Source organism: Vigna umbellata, chromosome 1 (genome assembly GCF_029865625.1).
Source record: "Vigna umbellata cultivar VRB3 chromosome 1, Vumbellata_1.0, whole genome shotgun sequence".
Lineage (NCBI taxonomy): Eukaryota > Viridiplantae > Streptophyta > Magnoliopsida > Fabales > Fabaceae > Vigna > Vigna umbellata.
This window is the reverse complement of record NC_142165.1, coordinates 6,207,104-6,224,677: the sequence shown is the minus strand read 5'-3', so window position 1 is coordinate 6,224,677 and position 17,574 is coordinate 6,207,104. Positions and strand designations below refer to the sequence as shown.

Below are 17,574 nucleotides of genomic sequence, written 5' to 3'. Positions count from 1 at the left end.
ATGGTCGAGAGAGTGAAGAGAAAAGGCAAAAAGGAAGAAGACGAGAGAGAAAAATTCAACTCAAATGATGGAGTGAGAGCGTCGTTCAATGGTCGAGAGAGAATGACGAGCAAAGACATAAAGGAAGAAGACGAGAGAGAGTGACGATGAGCGTTGTTCAATGGTTGAGAGAGAGTGACGAGCAAAGGCAAAAAGGAAGAAGACGAGAGAGAGTGACGAGCAAAGGCAAAAATCAACCATTGAAATTGCAAAATTTTGTTGTCAAAGAAACATTTTCCATATAATTTACATCTGACATATTTATTAGTGGAACATCTGACAAAAGCATTTAATTTACATCATACCACATTATGTGTAACATGAAAGTTATAAAAATACTAAAGCAATTTATTATGTCAAAAAATTGTATGCTCAACTATCCCATTGCATGCGATAATAATATGAATATACACTAGTAGAAAATGACATTTTATGACGACCTATTATATGATGGATAAAAATTATTGACCATAGTAGATTGATCGGTCGTAGAATTGTAATAAATTTAAGACATATTATAACGTAGCTATAAAAATCAGTCATAATATATAACATGATGATAAACTTGTAAATAATTTCAAAACATATTATAACAATTATAAATATCAGTCATAATATAAAAACATGGTTACAAACTTATAAATAAATTCAAAACATATTATAACGGTTACAAACTTATAAATAAGTTCAAAACATATTATAACGGAGTTATAACATTTGTTATAATACGTGGGCAAAAAATTTGGATAATATATTATGCCTGGTTTTTAATATCTCTCGCGTTCTACTTGTGAACACCTAAAGACTTATTCCTTCTTTCTCGACGCTTGCTTGGCGGTATTGACTCCATCCACAGGCGCTTGCTTGACGCTATCTTGACACATAAACCCCAACTTCATCACAAGAGCCACATCTTCATTCAACATTTCCTCTCTCGCGAGAAAGACTCTCATTTCCACAGATTCACTCGTTTCACTCTCGCGAGCATCTGCAGCTTCTCACTCTCTCTCTCGAGAGTTCTTAGGCCGTAAGTCTCCATTTCTCTTCATAGTTCTGCATTTTTGCTTCACTCATCATCCAACCACATCCACTGATAGGGTTTCTCACATACCTTCATCTTTTTCTCCTTTACCTTCGATTCCACCGATTGAAACATCATTTTCTACATTTTCCACTGATTAAACGTTGATTTGAAGGATGTTGTTTCGGTCGAGGTTATCGCGGCAAAGGTAGCGGACCTGGAGACAGATGTGGCGAGGCTACAACACGATTTGATATCGGAGATGACTGCGTCGGAGGAGGCAAGGGCGGATGCTTCTGAATTGAGGAAGGATTTAGGGGAGAAGGAGTCATTGGTTAAGTCTTTGTGGAAGGAACTGACAGCTTTGAAGAAGGTGAAGGAAGAGGGTGCGATTAGGGTTAGGGATTTGGAGAGAAAGATTGGAGTTCTGAAACCAAGGAAATTAAGGAAAGGAACTAGAGGATTAGGTTTGAGGAGGACATGAGAAATAGGGTTGATGAAAAGGAGAAGGAGATCAATGGTTTCAAACAGAAGTTGGTGGAATTGGAGAAGGTTACTGATGAGAAAATAAATCTGAGTTGGAAGAGTCAGTTAAGCAGAAATTGAAGTTGGAGGAGGCACTTAGAGAATCTGAGGAGAAAGTAGCGGCTTTGGAATCAAGTATTCTTCAATTGCGTGAGAAAGTAAAGGAAGCTGAGAGGGTGATTTTATTGTTGAATGAGAAGGCGGTTGAGACTTTTGAGAATATTGATAGAGGTGTAAATGGCATACATGATGAAGGGAAAGGATTGAAGTTGCAGTGGTCGGTGGTGGCAGCAGGGTCTACAGGAGCTGTTGTTGGCTGCCGTAATACAGTATAAAACCATATACGAGACTAATCACATATTAATAATACCACAGATCAGTTCTACATACAACGAGATACTATCATGGCCGAACGACCTTACATAATAGCAGGGAAATTAAAACCGCACACTAGTTACAACTAGACCGAACGGTTTACAAAGTGAACTTGTACCGAACGGTCTTACAAAAGGTGGAGCCAACAACTGACCGAACGTTCCTAAGGTTCGACCTTCACTTTTGCCTCTTCCAATGTTTGTTCCAGCAGCTCTTCTCCTTCTGCTCACATCCACATGGATGATCATTGCAACAGGACAACAACCGAACGCACAACACAGACAAAAATGATAAACAAGGTAAGCTTATGCAATTTAATTAATTCAATAACAACATACAATGTTCATAATTAAATCAACCACACCAAATCATAATTCATACGTAAGTGCATATAAAGACCGACCACTTGACTCTGATTGTCCGGACTGTATGAATCCTGTGTAGCTACGACGTTTGTGCACCCGGGTGATGTAGTAACTGAGATACCCTCAACAGCTGTCACCCGAGGTTAATCCGTTCCGTCCAAGTTAACCTTATGGACTAGGACCTCTTGCCATTCCCACACCTGACTTACTCCTCTCTACGTGAGAATGAGTAATCATGGAATATCAGGATAAACGCCCGCTAAGCTTTGCCCACATTCATACTTTACCAATCAATAACCACTTTCTGAGATATTCCTCCCTGGAATACTCTTTCATAACCAACCTATTTCATTCACATCACATTTCAAATTCTCTTATACTTCATCATCAAAATATTCAATTGAAATAAGATCACACTTTCTCATCATAACATAAGTACGACTAGACTAACACTTCTTAGAAACTAACATGACCGAACACTATTTACGAATTTATCCACTTCAATAAACAGACCCCTAAGAGTTCAAACCGGACGCCACGAAGCCTAGGCCGAGTACTAAGACTCTAGGCCGAACACCTTTTAAAAACCAACACTGTTTGACACCCAATACTAATACTGATGAGAAACTATGAAGTAACGAACGTTGTCGAGTTTGGCTGAAGACTCTATCATTTTAATATATAATGAAGTCTATATCATTAATTTAATTTTGAATTAAACCTATCATATATCAATAGAGGAAGTTTACATTACTTTATTTATGAAAAATAAAAGATTAAATATTTTATGAGTTCTTGAAAAATAGTTGATTAGTTTTAATTTGTATGAATAGTCGATTTAGTATAATAAGTATTATTATATTTAATTTTGATTTTTTGTTTTATGAATTTAAAATATTTCCTTAAGGACCATTTTAAGCAAATTAAAAACGGCACGTCGTTTCAGTTGTGAACTTGATAAACTTTTTGCCGTTTTGAATGGAAAACAAACGGCACTTACCTTAAGTTCTTCCTTTTCAATCATTTACTTTCTCCCTTCGCTCTTCAGTGCTTCAGAGTTTCACAAAGAAGAATCATGGTGTGGGGACTCTTCCCCGTTGATCCTCTTTCAGGTACCCATTTTGTCCAATGAACGAATATTGTTCTTATAAGAAACTGTTATACATCTTTTTACTTCTTTTTTGTAGGGTTATAGGTTAATGACAGTTTCTGTTAACATACTATTGGTGCGCCAAAAAAAGTTATTGTATTTTTTATTTTTGAAAATTTGTGTGGCAGGTGAAGATAAGTACTATATTTTCAAAACTGGAATTTACAGAGTTGGTCGAAAAGGTACTGTAATTTGCCGTTCCTTCTGATTATTTTCAAAACTCTTGTCTTTTGCACATATTTAATGGTTAACAAATTATCTAAACAGTGTAGCTGAAGTGTTTGATTGATTTTCAATGCTAATGCTGAAAAGAGTATCCACATGGGACTCTTTTCCGGCATTGTAAAGTAACCTACCTTTGATAGAGTGAAAATGTTGAAATTGGGTATGAGTGTTTTTGTCAAAGACTGATTTGGAAGAAGGGCTTCCGGTATTAAGATGAGGGTTTGCCCGTGAGTGAATTTTACCTCTAACATGCACAACAATGACAAAAAACTTATCCCACCAGGGCTTCTAATACGCACGCACGCTCAGGAAAAACCCTTTACAGTTTGATGGGCTTCTAATCTGCATGTTTTCTTTGGACATTTTAGGAAAAAATTATTTGGTTTTCTATGTAGACCCTCAAAACTCTGTCGTGGTGCTGCAAGAACAAAATGTGATTGTTTTTCACAATAACTTGATCCAAAAACAGACCTTGTGCTGAATTTACAATTTGTTTACAAATTACTGTAAGGAGGGTAGGGGTAAAGGTCAAATTCCTGGCAACATGATCACAGAGACTCTTATACCACATCTATGACCGTTTAACCCAAGTTTGAATGTTATGCAGATGCCTTTTAATAATTTTTATCTCCAGTATTTTGTAGTCTGAATCATAAACTACAGCAATACATGTCATTGTCCAGATTTAGGACAGAAACATTAGTGAAGGACTGGTGCACTTGAAGCTAATTAACTGAAATAAAAACAAGTATAACAACAACAACAATAACCACAAAATGTTATTCCAACAAGTGGGGAGGTCTGTTGGCATTTGGCTCAATTAATGACCAAGGTTCTAGAGATATTATTTATCATGAGATCCTTCCTGACAACATATTTTGATGCTCCCTCTCTCCTCTTCGTAGGACTAAAATGCATGCAACTGAAATAAAGCAAATAAAGTAAACTAAATTTTAAAGCTAAAGTGCTGTCTCTATAGAGCAAAATGACATGGAGATGGCTCTCAGATTAGATTGTTATGACAAGTTTCTCCCATTTATTTTTCATTCACAAATTTTAAGCTTTTTCTTATGATGATTATTACGTATTATTGATTTTTTTGAATATCATGGTGACGCTTTGTATAAACTTGCGTCTAACTTCTTACAGGTTGTGACGTGATAATCACTAAAGATAAAGGTGTTTCTCGGGTTCATGCAGAAATAGTTGTTAATACAATGAACCTGGTAAATCCTTTATCAAATGAATGTTCTCATTTCTCACGCAACATACATATTAGAGATTGCTCCAAGTATGGGACATTTATTAGCAAAAATGTTGGGCCGAGGAAAAAAGTTCATGAGCTACCAAACAAACAAACACCACTAGAGGATGGTGACTTTGTCTCTTTTGGCACTGGTAGCGCTACCTACAAGTATGTATGTCAACTATATCTTCAATTTGCTTATATTCTTTTTGTGACATTCACTTTTAATTTTAGAAATTACTGTTGCAATACCTTTCTAGATTTGAGTTTGTATTTATATGTACACTCATCGCATAACGTTTTTCTTTCATCATATGTCTGCTTAAATGCTTTCAAATTTAATCTGACAGGTTTTGCCACGTACCCCTTGTTTTTTTCATCTGTTCCTCAAATAAAGTGGATCAATCCCTTCAAGAGAAAATTTCATCAATTGGTCAGTGCTGGAAAGAATATGTGAAGGTTCTTCAGTTCTTATAATTCATGAATGCTTGCTGTGTAGTTGCATTGAAATTATGTTGTTACTTGCACATGATATTGTATTTACTTAAAACTATTAAAGAAGCAAACGCAGAGTGATACAGCCCAAATATTTGTTGGGCCAAACAATATATTGGACAAAGAAACAAAAGAGCAAAGGAAATGGGGACAAGTTTATATTAGGAGAAAAAAATAAAGGGGCTGAGGTGGACAAAATTAGTTAGAGAGAGAGAAATTGGAGGATCCTAGAAGATTTCCCTTTTTGTTATTACCTTTATAGTGTTAGGGGAGTGTGTGGGGGTGGACATTCTGTTTTGAACAAAATTAGAGTGGAGAGTACCTTTTTGGTCTCTTAAGGAGCCTAGTTCTGGGCAGTAGGGTTATTCCTTCTGTTTTTGCCTTGATTTCATTGAAATAGGATCTGTGATCCTTTCTTTATTCTCTTTTCCTCTTATTTTATTACTTGTCCTGTGGTTTCCTATCATTTCTAGTCTGACCTGTCGGATTACTTCATTAGAGGGTGAATGGTTAACACTCGAGCAGACAGCAGAAAACAAGGGGAACCAGTGGTTTCGGGAACTATGGAGGATAGGGTAGGGTATGTTGAAGAAGTTATTCGAATGAAAGCGATCATGGAAGAGCTGCGTTTGCAAGCATCTCAGGATCATTCAGCACTAGAAGAGATGAGAAAAGAAGCTGTAGAAAATCAAACAAAAATGGAGTTGATGACGAGGAGTTTTGAAAAGAGGATTAATGAAGAGGGTGAAGTTCGGTGGGAAACAAAAAAACAGAGACTAAGGAAAACACCAAGGTTGGAGCGAGTCTAACAGCCTTAGAAGGGGATGCTCTGGCGGAGTTTCGACAATCAGTAAAAAAGATTGCGTTACCAACATTCAATGGCGATGACCTTGCGGGATGGATTTCGAGAGCGAAGATTTACTTTAAGGTTCAGGAGACCAGCGAGATGGTGAAAGTAAATCTGGCTCATTTGTGCATGGAAGGAGGGACAATCCACTTTTTCAACTCGTTGTTAAACAATTATGAGGTGTTGTCATGGGATAATTTGAAGGAGTTGCTTGAACGTTACGGAGGAATGGGGGAAGGGAGTGTATATGATCAATTGACAACGTTGAATCAAACAGGGAGCATGGATGAATATATTGGACGATTTGAATGCTTGATCACCCAAATTCATAAACTCCATGATGAGCAATATTTCTCATATTTTACCCATGGGCTACGGGAGGAGGTCCGAGCTAAGGTGCGAAGCTTACATATCGAAAACCCTCTAACCAGAGGACGTTTGATGAATGTTGCTCGTGCTATTGACCTGGAGGTATCTGGACGAAACAGAGGATGGCATAGGCGGAACGTGGCGTAGACAATAGGAGGTGATAATTTGGGTCACAACCAGATCCAACATAATAGGACGAGTGGGTCAAAAAGGGTATGGAGCTAATGGCTGGAGTAATGGGTCAGGCCCAACCTAGAAGGGTGGTGCAAATGATAAGGGGTCAGGGGGAGCACGTGAGAGGGGCGTGCGTCACTTATCTTATCAAGATTTGGTGGATAGGAAAAAGAAAGGGTTGTGTTTCAATTGTGGTGGGCCGTATGGGCCAAATCATCATTGCCCAGTTAAACAATTAAGGGCCATAGTGGCCGAAAATGAGATTCAGGTTGAGGTTGAAGATGAAGAAGGAACCCTAAAAAGTGACGACGAGGGTGAAACTAAGGAAGTCGATGGAGTTTGTAGTGCCATCAGTTTCTTCGTGTTGGAGAAAGAGACTCGAGATGCGCCCAGAACGATGAAACTAAAAGGAATGATCAAAGGAGTACCTCTTCTCATTTTGATAGATTCCGGAGCGTCTCACAACTTCGTTTGGAGAAGGTTAGTGAAAGCAATGGAATGGGAGTGGAAAAATACGCGGAGGATGCGTATATTGATGGGAGATGGGCATCAAACAAAAACAACAGGGGTTTGTTGGGGGTTGAAGATTGTTCTTGAGACAGGGGAGTTCGTAGTGGATGCATTTTTATTCGAACTTGATGATATTGATCTTATCCTTGGCATGGCATGGCTGGAGTCATTGGGAGAGATGGGGGTAGATTGGAAGAAGCAAATCATGAAGCTTAATTTGGCCCAAGGGATTAAAGTGCTTAGAGGGACAGAGAAAAGCAAATCCTTGAGTTCTAGTCTTTGCAAGTTTGAAATCGAAGGGGAGGCTAAGAAAGAAGAAGAAACAAATCAAATGTTGTTGGAAAAATTAAAACAGACGTTGGGGTCAATATGGAGATGTGTTCAAGCACCCAGAAGGTCTACCTCCAAAACGCCAAAAGAAGCATTGCATCAACCTGCTCCCCGAAAGTGCATCAGTTAACGTGAGGCCTTACCGGTATGCGTTTCACCAGAAAAATGAGATAGACAATCAGGTTCATTCATTGCTGGTAGTGGAGCATGTTCGGCATAGTCAGAGTGCTTTTTCTAGTCTGGTAATCCTGGTGAAAAAGAAAAACAATCGTTGGCGCATGTGTGTGGACTATAGAGCATTGAACAAGGTGACAGTACCTGACAAGTTTCCAATCCCAGTAATTGAAGAGCTCTTGGACGAGTTGCATGGAGCTAAGTATTTTTCAAAATTAGATCTCACTTCATGGTATCATCAAGTCAGGATGAGGGAGCAAGACATAGAGAAGACGGCCTTCCGAACCCATGAGGGACATTACGAGTATTTGGTAATGCCCTTCGGACTCATGAACGCGCCATCAACATTTCAAGCTTTAATGAATGAAGTTTTTAAGAAGATGCTGAGAAAGGGAGTCCTGGTATTTTTCGATGACATTGATCTATGGAAAGGATTGGGAAGAGCATCTAACAAATCTCACTAAGGTACTACAGCTGTTAAGGGACAATGTTTTATTTGCAAATAAAGAGAAATGTAGTTTTGGAAGAAGTAGTGTTAACTACCTGGGGCATGTGATATCAGAGAAAGGAGTTTTTGTAGATCCTGAGAAGGTAAGAAGTGTGATTGATTGGCCTGTGCCGAAGAATGTAAAAGGGGTGAGGGGCTTCTTAGGCCTCACAGGTTATTGCAGGAAATTTGTGAGGAATTATGGAAACATTGCACGCCCCTTAACTGAACTGACGAAGAAAGATAACTTTAGTTGGAATGAAAATGCCCAAAAAGCTTTTGATGAGTTGAAGAGATTGATAACAACTGCTCCATGTCTCTGTTTGCCTAACTTTGAGAAGGAATTCGAACTTGAGTGTGATGCATCAGGTACTGGGGTTGGGGCCATTTTGATGCAGGACAGACAACCAATCGCTTACTGTAGCAAGGCTCTAAGCCCCAAGAATCTGTCCAAATCAGCGTATGTGGAAGAATTGATGGTCGTAGTTCTATCCATTCAACATTGGAGGCCATATTTGCTTGGGCGAAAATTTAAGGTTTTTTCTGATCAGAGAAGCCTCAAACAACTTCTGCAGTAGCGCATCACAACAGGGAGCCAACAGAATTGGGTAGCAAAATTATTGGGGTATAACTTCGAAATAGTTTACAAGTCGGGTTGTGAAAATAAAGGTGTTGATGCACCATCTCGGAGTAAGGATGCTGCAGATTTAAGAAAAGTGGTCACAGAGCCAATTTGGATGGATTATCCTGCAATAGTTGATGAGGCGCATAAGGATGGGGAGTTGGTGGAGATCATTACAGCACTGAAAGAGGGAAGAGTTGAGGGTAAGTATGCAGGATTCAACTATCAACAAGGTGTACTACAGTATAAAGGCAAGTTAGTTATTTCATCTCAATCACCTTGGATTCCTGATTGTTGAAAGAGTTGCATGCATCTCCCTAATCAGAACATTCTGACTTCTACTGAACCTATAGAAGGGCTACTGCGAACTTATACTGAAAGGGGATGAAGGGGGATATCATGAAATTTGTTCAAGAATGTGACACATGTCAACGTCAGAAATATGTAACTGCTGCCCCAGGAGGATTGTTACAGCCGATGCCAATTCCGGAAGAAGTATGGGAGGACATAAGCTTAGATTTTATTACAAGCTTACCAAAATCAAAGGGTTTTGATACGGTATTGGTGGTGGTTGATAGACTTACAAAATATAGTCATTTCATTCCAGTAAAACATCCTTTTACTGCTAAGAGTATTGCTGAGATTTTTATCAGACAAGTGGTTCGTTTACATGGGGTACCTAAATCAATGGTCAGTGACAGAGATCCTACATTTATAAGTGCTTTTTGAAGGGAATTTTTTAGGCTGCAGGGGACCAAGTTAAGGATGAGTTCAGCGTATCACCCACAAATAGATGGTCAAACGGAAGTGACCAATCGATGCTTGGAGACATACCTACGTTGTTTCATCACTGATCAACCGAAAGTGTGGATTAATTGGCTGTCGTTGGCAGAATTTTGGTTTAACACCACTTACCATGACTCTATAGGAACTACACCCTTTGAGGTAGTTTATGGGAGGCCTCCTCCAAGAATTATCTGAGTTGTAAGAGGAGAGGTGAAAGTAGAGGCAGTTCAGCGTGAATTAATTGATAGAGATGAAGCTATTCGTCAGTTGAAGGAACACTTGGTGCGTTCCCAGGATCATATGAAGGCACAAGCAAACAAACATCGAAAGGAGAGAAGTTTTGAGACAGGGGACATGGTGTTTCTTAAACTGAAACCTCACAGGCAACACTCTTATTTCTCGCATCAGTCCTAAGCTTAGTGCAAGGTACTATGGACCTTTTGAAGTCATTGAAAGGGTTGGAGAAGTAGCTTATCGGTTGCAGTTACCACCCAATTCAAAAATACACCCTGTGTTTCATGTTTCGTTGCTCAAGAAGGCCATTGGGGAGTATAAAACAGCAGAAGGACTGCCAACAGGGCTAGAAGAGGACCAATCAGAGATGTGGTTACCCCAGAACGTGTTGGCTACTAGAAGCATACTCAAGGAGGGAGAAAGGGTTAACCATTGGCTGGGAAAAACAGCAGAAGAGGCAACGTGGGAGGATGAGATGTCAATGAAGGTCCAATTTCCAACCTTTAGTCTTGAGGACAAGACTATCTTTCAAGAGGGCAGTATTGGTACAGCCCAAATATCTGTTGGGCCAAACAATATATTGGACAAAGAAACAAAAGAGCAAAGGAAATGGGGACAAGTTTTGAGAGAGAGAAATTGGAGGATCCTAGAAGATTGCCCTTTTCGTTATTACCTTTATAGTGTCAGGGGAGTGTGTGTGGGGGGGGGGGGGGGGGGGGTGGACATTCTGTTTTGAACAAAATTAGAGTGGAGAGTACCTTTTTGGTCTCTTAAGGAGCCTAGGTCTGGGTAGGAGGGTTATTCCTTCTGTTTTTGCCTTGATTTCAATGAAACAGGATCTGTGATCCTTTCTTTATTCTCTTTTCCTCTTATTTTATTACTTGTCCTGTGGTTTCCTATCACAGAGCTAGTGGAAATTTGTGCTAGAAGCAGTGTTTACTGTTTGATAAGCGACCTTTGGTTTGAAAGGCATCTATTAATGTTCCTTTTATTCTATCCCATGCTAGTTGTGCAGTTTTGATATTATGAAATGCCTAAATTTTTGTAGTTTCAACTTTCAACTAACACAACCTATCATTTTGAGAAGAAACTGATAAATATGTTGGAATGGAAGTAGAGTTTGCATATCTTTGATGGTAACTTGGTATTATGTAAATTTAAATTATAATGTTCAGAAAAGCTCTATCTTGCTACATAAGGTGTACTAGACTCAATTTATTCTGAAAAACTTCACACTATGTTGTGACATGAGCTATAAATTTAATCTGCTTTCCCTTCCAAACAGGAAAAATAATTATTTTTTGGAAGCACTAGACTAGACATTTGTTTTCAGGTGAATGCTGGATATTGACCAACTAATACATTCAATGTAGGTGCTAGTTTTACTCATACCTTAGGTGAAGGGTGCACACATGTACTGGTAGATCAACTCATGCCGTTGAAGAAGGATCTTGTTGATGCTATTGTGGCAAAAAAATCTTGTGTTCTTAATAATTGGCTTGAGGTATTTAAGCATTTTGGTTTGCATTTTTGTTCTTAACTTTTCATTTATCTGTCACACTCAAGTGATCACGTGTATTCACAGTTTGATAGCATGAAGGTTAGTTTCTTATGTACTTGTTGCATTTTAATTTTTTTATCTTTTGCTTTATTATTTTTTAACATGTCCTTTTAAAATCTTTAAAGATTGACATAGCATTACAACAGTAGACTAGGTTATGTAAAAGGAGAGCTGATGTAATGGATTTAATGCTGGAAGATTCTTTTATAGTTTACACAGCAATGATATATTTAGATCTCTGTTACCTTCTAAAATTGTCAGAATGATTTGCTGAGAATCAATTCAAGAATAAGTTACAATCATAAGTTTATAATCATAACTTTTCATGTAGCTATGGACCATTCTCTTCATATAAGAGTCTCATTATCTGGTCTACTTTAAAGGTTAGATAGTGCACTGAGAGTACGAAATTTTTTACATGTTTCGCTAGTTATTTTGTGTTTGCTAAAAGCATAGACCCTGAACTGTAAGCCAGAATTTGTATTCCAAGTCGTGACCTATGGTAATTGTATTAATTATTGCTTATATGTAAAACCATAGAATGATAAAATTCATTTATCATAACAAATCATCAAGCGTAAACATTAATTATAGTCTTGAATTGTGAGATTTGATTGAATGATTTGGTCTGCAACCAGTAGAGAACTTTTTCTTGTGTTTGAATTTTAACCAGTGACTGCTTTTCCCTTGTAGGTTTTTGCAGAAAAGAATATTAGCATCGAAATTCCTAGCTGTCATTCGTGAGTATTGCTTTGACTTTATAGTTTGGTAATTCTACCTTTATATTCCATGACCTTGTGACCAGTTTATTTAACTGAAGAAGTTTTCCTTTTCTTCTCTATTTCCTCTTCTTTCTCAAGTAGATATATTCCAACAGTGTCAGTGGATGGGGAATCTATAAAAATTGCCGACCCCAGATCGCGTGAAGATTGTTTGAAAGGATACACTTTTTTGTTGGAATCTGAGCATTTGGTACTTGTAATTCAAAGTCTTTTATACTCACTGTAAACCCAACTTAAGTATTACAGTACTAGCTAGTTTTGAGATTTCCATATTTAAATAATATGCCGATACATTTCTGTACTTTATTCTTGGAACTTTTTTTTAATGTTCATACGTAAATATGCTGGAGGTTTTGATACTCTAAGATGGAAACATCTTCATAATTTTGAAGCATAGCTCATCTTGACAGGGTTATTCTCTTAATTCTTCTTCCTGCTTGCAGTATAAATTTCAGTATCAACTAAAATCTTTATTGGAAGTGGCTGGTGCAAAAGTTGTTTCCTCCGGAGAGTTTTGTTCAATTAGTCAAGTATGTATTTCATTTCTATCTTTTCTATATATTAATTTTTGTGTGTGAATGATATAGTTTTGATTAAAAGGAATTAAGGGTAGACATAACATTAAAATTGAGGTTTGGGACATGTTGAAATCAAAGGGGTATATGAATAATACAGAGTTGCATTGCAATTTTAGTAACGAACAAGAGAAAATTGACAAAATTGGCGCAGTGGGAAAAATTAAAGATGTCATTATAGGTTCTAAAGTTTGACTATATCAGTTCAATATCATAAAATGATGGTTAATTAATGAAGATAAACACACATAGGATATGAGCTAGGTGGTTGAAATGGATAAGTACATCATGATGGGTTATTTGTGACTGCAAATTGCATATGAAGCTCAAAGTCAAATTTTTTGGTATCACTATAATCCTATACAAAAAACTACAGTTTGTATGGTAGTAAACATTGAATTTTAAAGGAACAACAAAAGGAATAGAATGATTGTATACTAAGGCGATATTAGTTTGGCATGAATTGTTGCAAAGATTATAGATAATCGGTTAAGGGGGTTTAGACATGAATAAAAGGCCATTATTGGCACTACTGAGGGGGAGTAGTATGTATGACTTTTACCCTGTGATTACAAGTTGAAAGAAAAGAAAAAAGACATTAGAAAATTATTAAAATGGATTTCATAATGATTTATATATGAAGATTTGATTTTTAACCAAGTTTGAGGACATTGTGTGATTCTTGCACTTGACTTCATCTAGTTGATTAAGTCTATTATTGTTGACTATCTCGACCTCTCTAGTGTTAGAAAGATAGTCATCATTAAATAAAAAAATACTTTGAGCTCTTAGACAACAACTCTGATTTCTCTGTTTTCAACACCACATATTCTCAAGCTGATTATCTTTGCATGAAAGTTATGTACTTCAGTATTGTGATTCTGTTAGGCCGAACGGTGGACAACGGGGAGCGACTAGGCCAAACGGTGGGAAGCAGAGAGAATATTCAGTATAAGTTAATTAGAGTAAATAAATATAGTATAAGTTAATTAGAATAAATAAATATATATTCAGGAAAATATTCAATATAAGATATTTATAATTAAGGATATATGTTAGGATAATATATGGGGAGATATTTATATTAAATATAGGGATATTTATATTAAATGCAGATATATTCTAGGGAAATATTTAATAAGAGATGGGCGGGAAATTATTAGTATAAATAAAGTTAAAGTCTAGGATTAAATATATGTTTTTGATTGTGAGTTTTGTAAGAGAGGTTAGGCTCTCGGGTAACTGAGGGAGACCCTGCTCCCAGTTATTGTTTGTTTCCTTTGATACATTTATTTCCATTTAATAAAGAGGTTTATTCAGCGTTTCACCATTGTTTATTGTCTCTGAGTGTGTGAGAGGTTGTGTTAGGCAAGTTTATGTACGTAACAGATTCTCACGTGTTTCGTGTAGGATTCAAATTATGGAGAGGATGATCGTGTGGTTTGTGTCATCCCAGAAGGACCAGCATTCAAGTCAAATCTCTTTGTTAGACTGAGTTCCTCACTTAGAGTCAGTGAGATGGATATAATTTGTGCTGCTCTGAGTGGACAGCTAGATATGTCTATTTTGAAATCACCATGCAGTAAGTATTACTATTCTCTATATTTCAAGTAATATATTTGCACGGTCTAAAACTTTGTTTTCCTCTCCAAAAATGAAGAGCCCAAATCAGTAAATATTTTAAAATTATTTTTCTTCCCTTTGTTATGCCTTTGTTTGCTGCTGCTGAGTGTAAAATCATGTTTGAGGCTCCGCAAAAGGGGGATGAAGTTGGCTATAAGACTTTCAAACTAATTTTGGTTTGCTGGTACTAATAAGTTTTGTTATATGTATTCTGTTTTATGCATACTGAAAAATCAATGTTTCACAGGAGGTAACTTCCATTTATTTATTGCATTATTGTCTAAGTTGGAATGTCTATATTATCAAACTAATGATGAATTAATATGATTCTGCTATCGCTTCTCCATGATTTCTTTTTAAGTGTGACTTGGGTCTAAGAAAAGGGGGAGGGGAATGAAATAGTGTTATGTGGCATTGCCAACTTTTGGAGAAATTGCCCATCTCAATTTTCATCTTCTCAGATGAAGAATCTCTTCGGGGTTTTTTATTAATCAAAATCACTTTTCATGAAACCAAGTAACAAAATGAACACATTTGCAGTAATGACATGGGCACTTGAAAATATAAGAACCGTTTTGATTTCTTAGTTGGTTGATCACCTCATCACTGAATACACACACATGTGCACACTTACATGTAATTACATATTATTGCAGGGAATAAATTAACTAACTAAATGTGAGATTCTACAATACCATCCCTAATTGTAGGGATGTAAATTAGCATATTATCTTATATAAATTAGCATGTTATCTTAACTAAATTTGTACTTCAGTGTTCCAATAACAAGCACTGTGTTGTTGCAGTACTTGTTTCGTCATCATGCTCTACAGATGAGACAATTGTTGCAGATTCAGATACTGAAGTTGAAACAGCCACGTCGGCCCGCTCCACTGAGGCATTCAGCAATGACAATAATGTAAAATATGAAAAAACAGAAGAAATATATGATGAATCTTACGCTTTGGATAAGAGAAAACATGAAAGTATAGAGGCATCCTCAGATGATGTTTTAACCAGATTGCATGACATTAAACGTGCAAAAACAGAAACATCTTTGGATGGTGCTTCTGTCAGATCACATGCCATCAACTTCGGGAATGATAACGATGGTGTCAAAGTAAAGAACGACAAGGTTGATGATAATGAAACTGGAAATTCAGATGTTGTTTTCAGCCAAAATTTAATTGTTCGAGATACAGACATACGGAATAGCATAAGCAGTTCACCAAACAGCAGTTTTCCAAATTTTAAATGTTTCAGAAAGGTATGTAGTTGTGATGCCGTATCTCAGCTTAAAAAAGTGCTTATTGTTGAAAACTGAAACCAAACATGTTTTGGTTTTGTAATTAAATTTTATCTTGACAACTAAATACCTAAAAACCTTGTTGCTTCATGCAATGGCAATTATTAAATTTTAAAATATATTATTAGTGTCATGGTTCATGAAACCTGTGCCTACCCTGACCACTTTTCTTTTAAATGGAATTTCAGGCACACACTCAGTCTGGTAATAGCTTTGACAATCTTGTTCCATTTTCAAAATATCCATACAAGTAAGAATAATACTAAATCTGATGTATTTTGACCAAAAATTTAGCTAGCCTATGCTTCATTCCTTTTCTCCTAGTGATAGGTTATTTGATAGTTCATTTTTTTTACTTCCCCAGGGATTCTGACTGTGGGGATGACGAAATGTCTGAGTTAGCGAAGGAGGAGAAAAGGCGAAAGAAAATGGAAGCTGTCGCAGATGACCTATTTAATAATGATAAGGTGAGTCTAATACTCCTCCCATACCCCAGAGAGAGATCTGGTCCATACGTAATCTTGATTTTTGAGTATCTACCTTAACCTTTTACGTGTCCTGTTTCAGGCAAGGAAACGAGCCACAGCTGGTTCACGAGGCACTGTTGGTTCTCTTCGTAGCATTCTTTCTTCATGAAGGTAATGATGAAACTTGAAATTAGTGCAAAAATTTATAAAAATAATATCTAAACCATTAACATGACAAGGGTCTGATGTGATCAATGCTGGAAGTATAACACCACTTGGCATTACACAGATAAAAGAATAAAGATTTATTTTACAATTCCAACCAAGAACACAGAAGAAAATTGGTTCACTATTTAGCTAGGTCATTTATCCATTTTGATTGAGTATTCTTTCAGTTGCTTCTAGGCCTCATGCAACAAATAGATTTAAATGTGAATATTTGGTCAATCTGTCCTGGTTTCATTTCATAATATATTTGGTCTTTTGCTTTTTCCAAATGTGTGGCACTTGATTAAATAATAATATAGGAATGTTAGCAACACTCTTTTAAACACTCCCATAATATATTGTGCTACTGTGCCATTTTTTTCCTCTGAAGTGGGCATGATGGAATGCTATAGCAGAGATTTGTCCAAAGACGTGGCTTCAAAGATGCTGCTCACTTGATGCCAGTTTCAACTGAAGGTTGAGTTTTTCACTTGTCTGGGTTTTGATCGAGAATGAAGTGAGATTATTGACCATATATGGTGACACTCTTCCTCTTATATTTGAGTGGGCTCTTGAAGGATCTATCTAGTGACCCTTGTTAGCATATGAAGTAAACCAAGAGTTGATATTTCAGAGAAGTGATATGATCATGTCTTTATCTTGGATAGTGAAACAATATCATGTGGTGTGTGTCGATATAAAACACATTTTACGAATGAAACTTTGTACGGAAATCCTAGACACTGTAAATCTTATTTATTCTCTCGACATACCATGTTGCTGCAACTTTCCTATTCTTTTGGTCCTGCTTACTGTAGAAGTGGGATTAGAAGAACTATATCTTACTTAAACGTCAAAAAAAGTTAGAATAATAATTCTGTCGAGTTTAACCACGAGGATTGTACGTATTTATTGAATTTGATTGAAATTTTATTTATGTTGTAAAATTTTTTCGCAGTTATTCAAACATCATAAGTTATCACACAAGTTAGTATATTTTATTCGCTTTTGTATTCATTAATACCAATACGTTTGATAAAAATAACTTCAATCGGACAATACCGCAATCCGATTTTAAA

The 17,574-nt window shown here is 36.8% G+C and overlaps 1 protein-coding gene and 2 pseudogenes across 4 annotated transcripts; all 3 read left to right on the top strand.

Annotated features, from left to right (window-relative positions):
• Nucleotides 1-1,920, top strand: LOC124837362 (peroxisomal and mitochondrial division factor 2-like; annotated as a pseudogene).
• Nucleotides 1,921-3,306: 1,386 nt separating this feature from the next.
• NBS1 (nijmegen breakage syndrome 1) lies at nt 3,307-17,263 on the top strand. 4 transcript variants are annotated; one of them, XM_088092487.1, is made up of 14 exons: nt 3,307-3,437; nt 3,604-3,657; nt 4,850-5,114; nt 5,297-5,379; nt 11,348-11,478; nt 12,229-12,275; nt 12,399-12,507; nt 12,761-12,847; nt 14,303-14,474; nt 15,322-15,782; nt 16,010-16,071; nt 16,186-16,288; nt 16,389-16,459; nt 16,887-17,263. In XM_088092487.1, the coding sequence occupies exons 1-13, from the start codon at nt 3,401-3,403 to the stop codon at nt 16,455-16,457; spliced, it is 1,680 nt and encodes a 559-aa protein (XP_087948613.1). In that variant the 5' UTR covers nt 3,307-3,400; the 3' UTR covers nt 16,458-16,459; nt 16,887-17,263. The 4 variants fall into 4 exon arrangements, with proteins under 4 accessions (XP_087948613.1, XP_087948601.1, XP_087948609.1 ...); XM_088092475.1 differs by having other exon boundaries at nt 12,396-12,507; nt 16,912-17,263; XM_088092483.1 differs by having other exon boundaries at nt 12,396-12,507; nt 16,909-17,263.
• On the top strand, nt 5,423-8,140 carry LOC148204480 (uncharacterized; annotated as a pseudogene).
• Nucleotides 17,264-17,574: the final 311 nt, after the last annotated feature.

Bases quoted from the DNA above. Each gene is read 5' to 3' on its own strand.
- NBS1 (XM_088092475.1), top strand. From the start codon at position 3,401: ATGGTGTGGGGACTCTTCCCCGTTGATCCTCTTTCAG. The intron at 11,479-12,228 runs GTATTTAAGCAT...TTTCCCTTGTAG, and splicing joins TTCTTAATAATTGGCTTGAG to GTTTTTGCAGAAAAGAATAT. The intron at 12,848-14,302 runs GTATGTATTTCA...TGTTTCGTGTAG, and splicing joins AGTTTTGTTCAATTAGTCAA to GATTCAAATTATGGAGAGGA.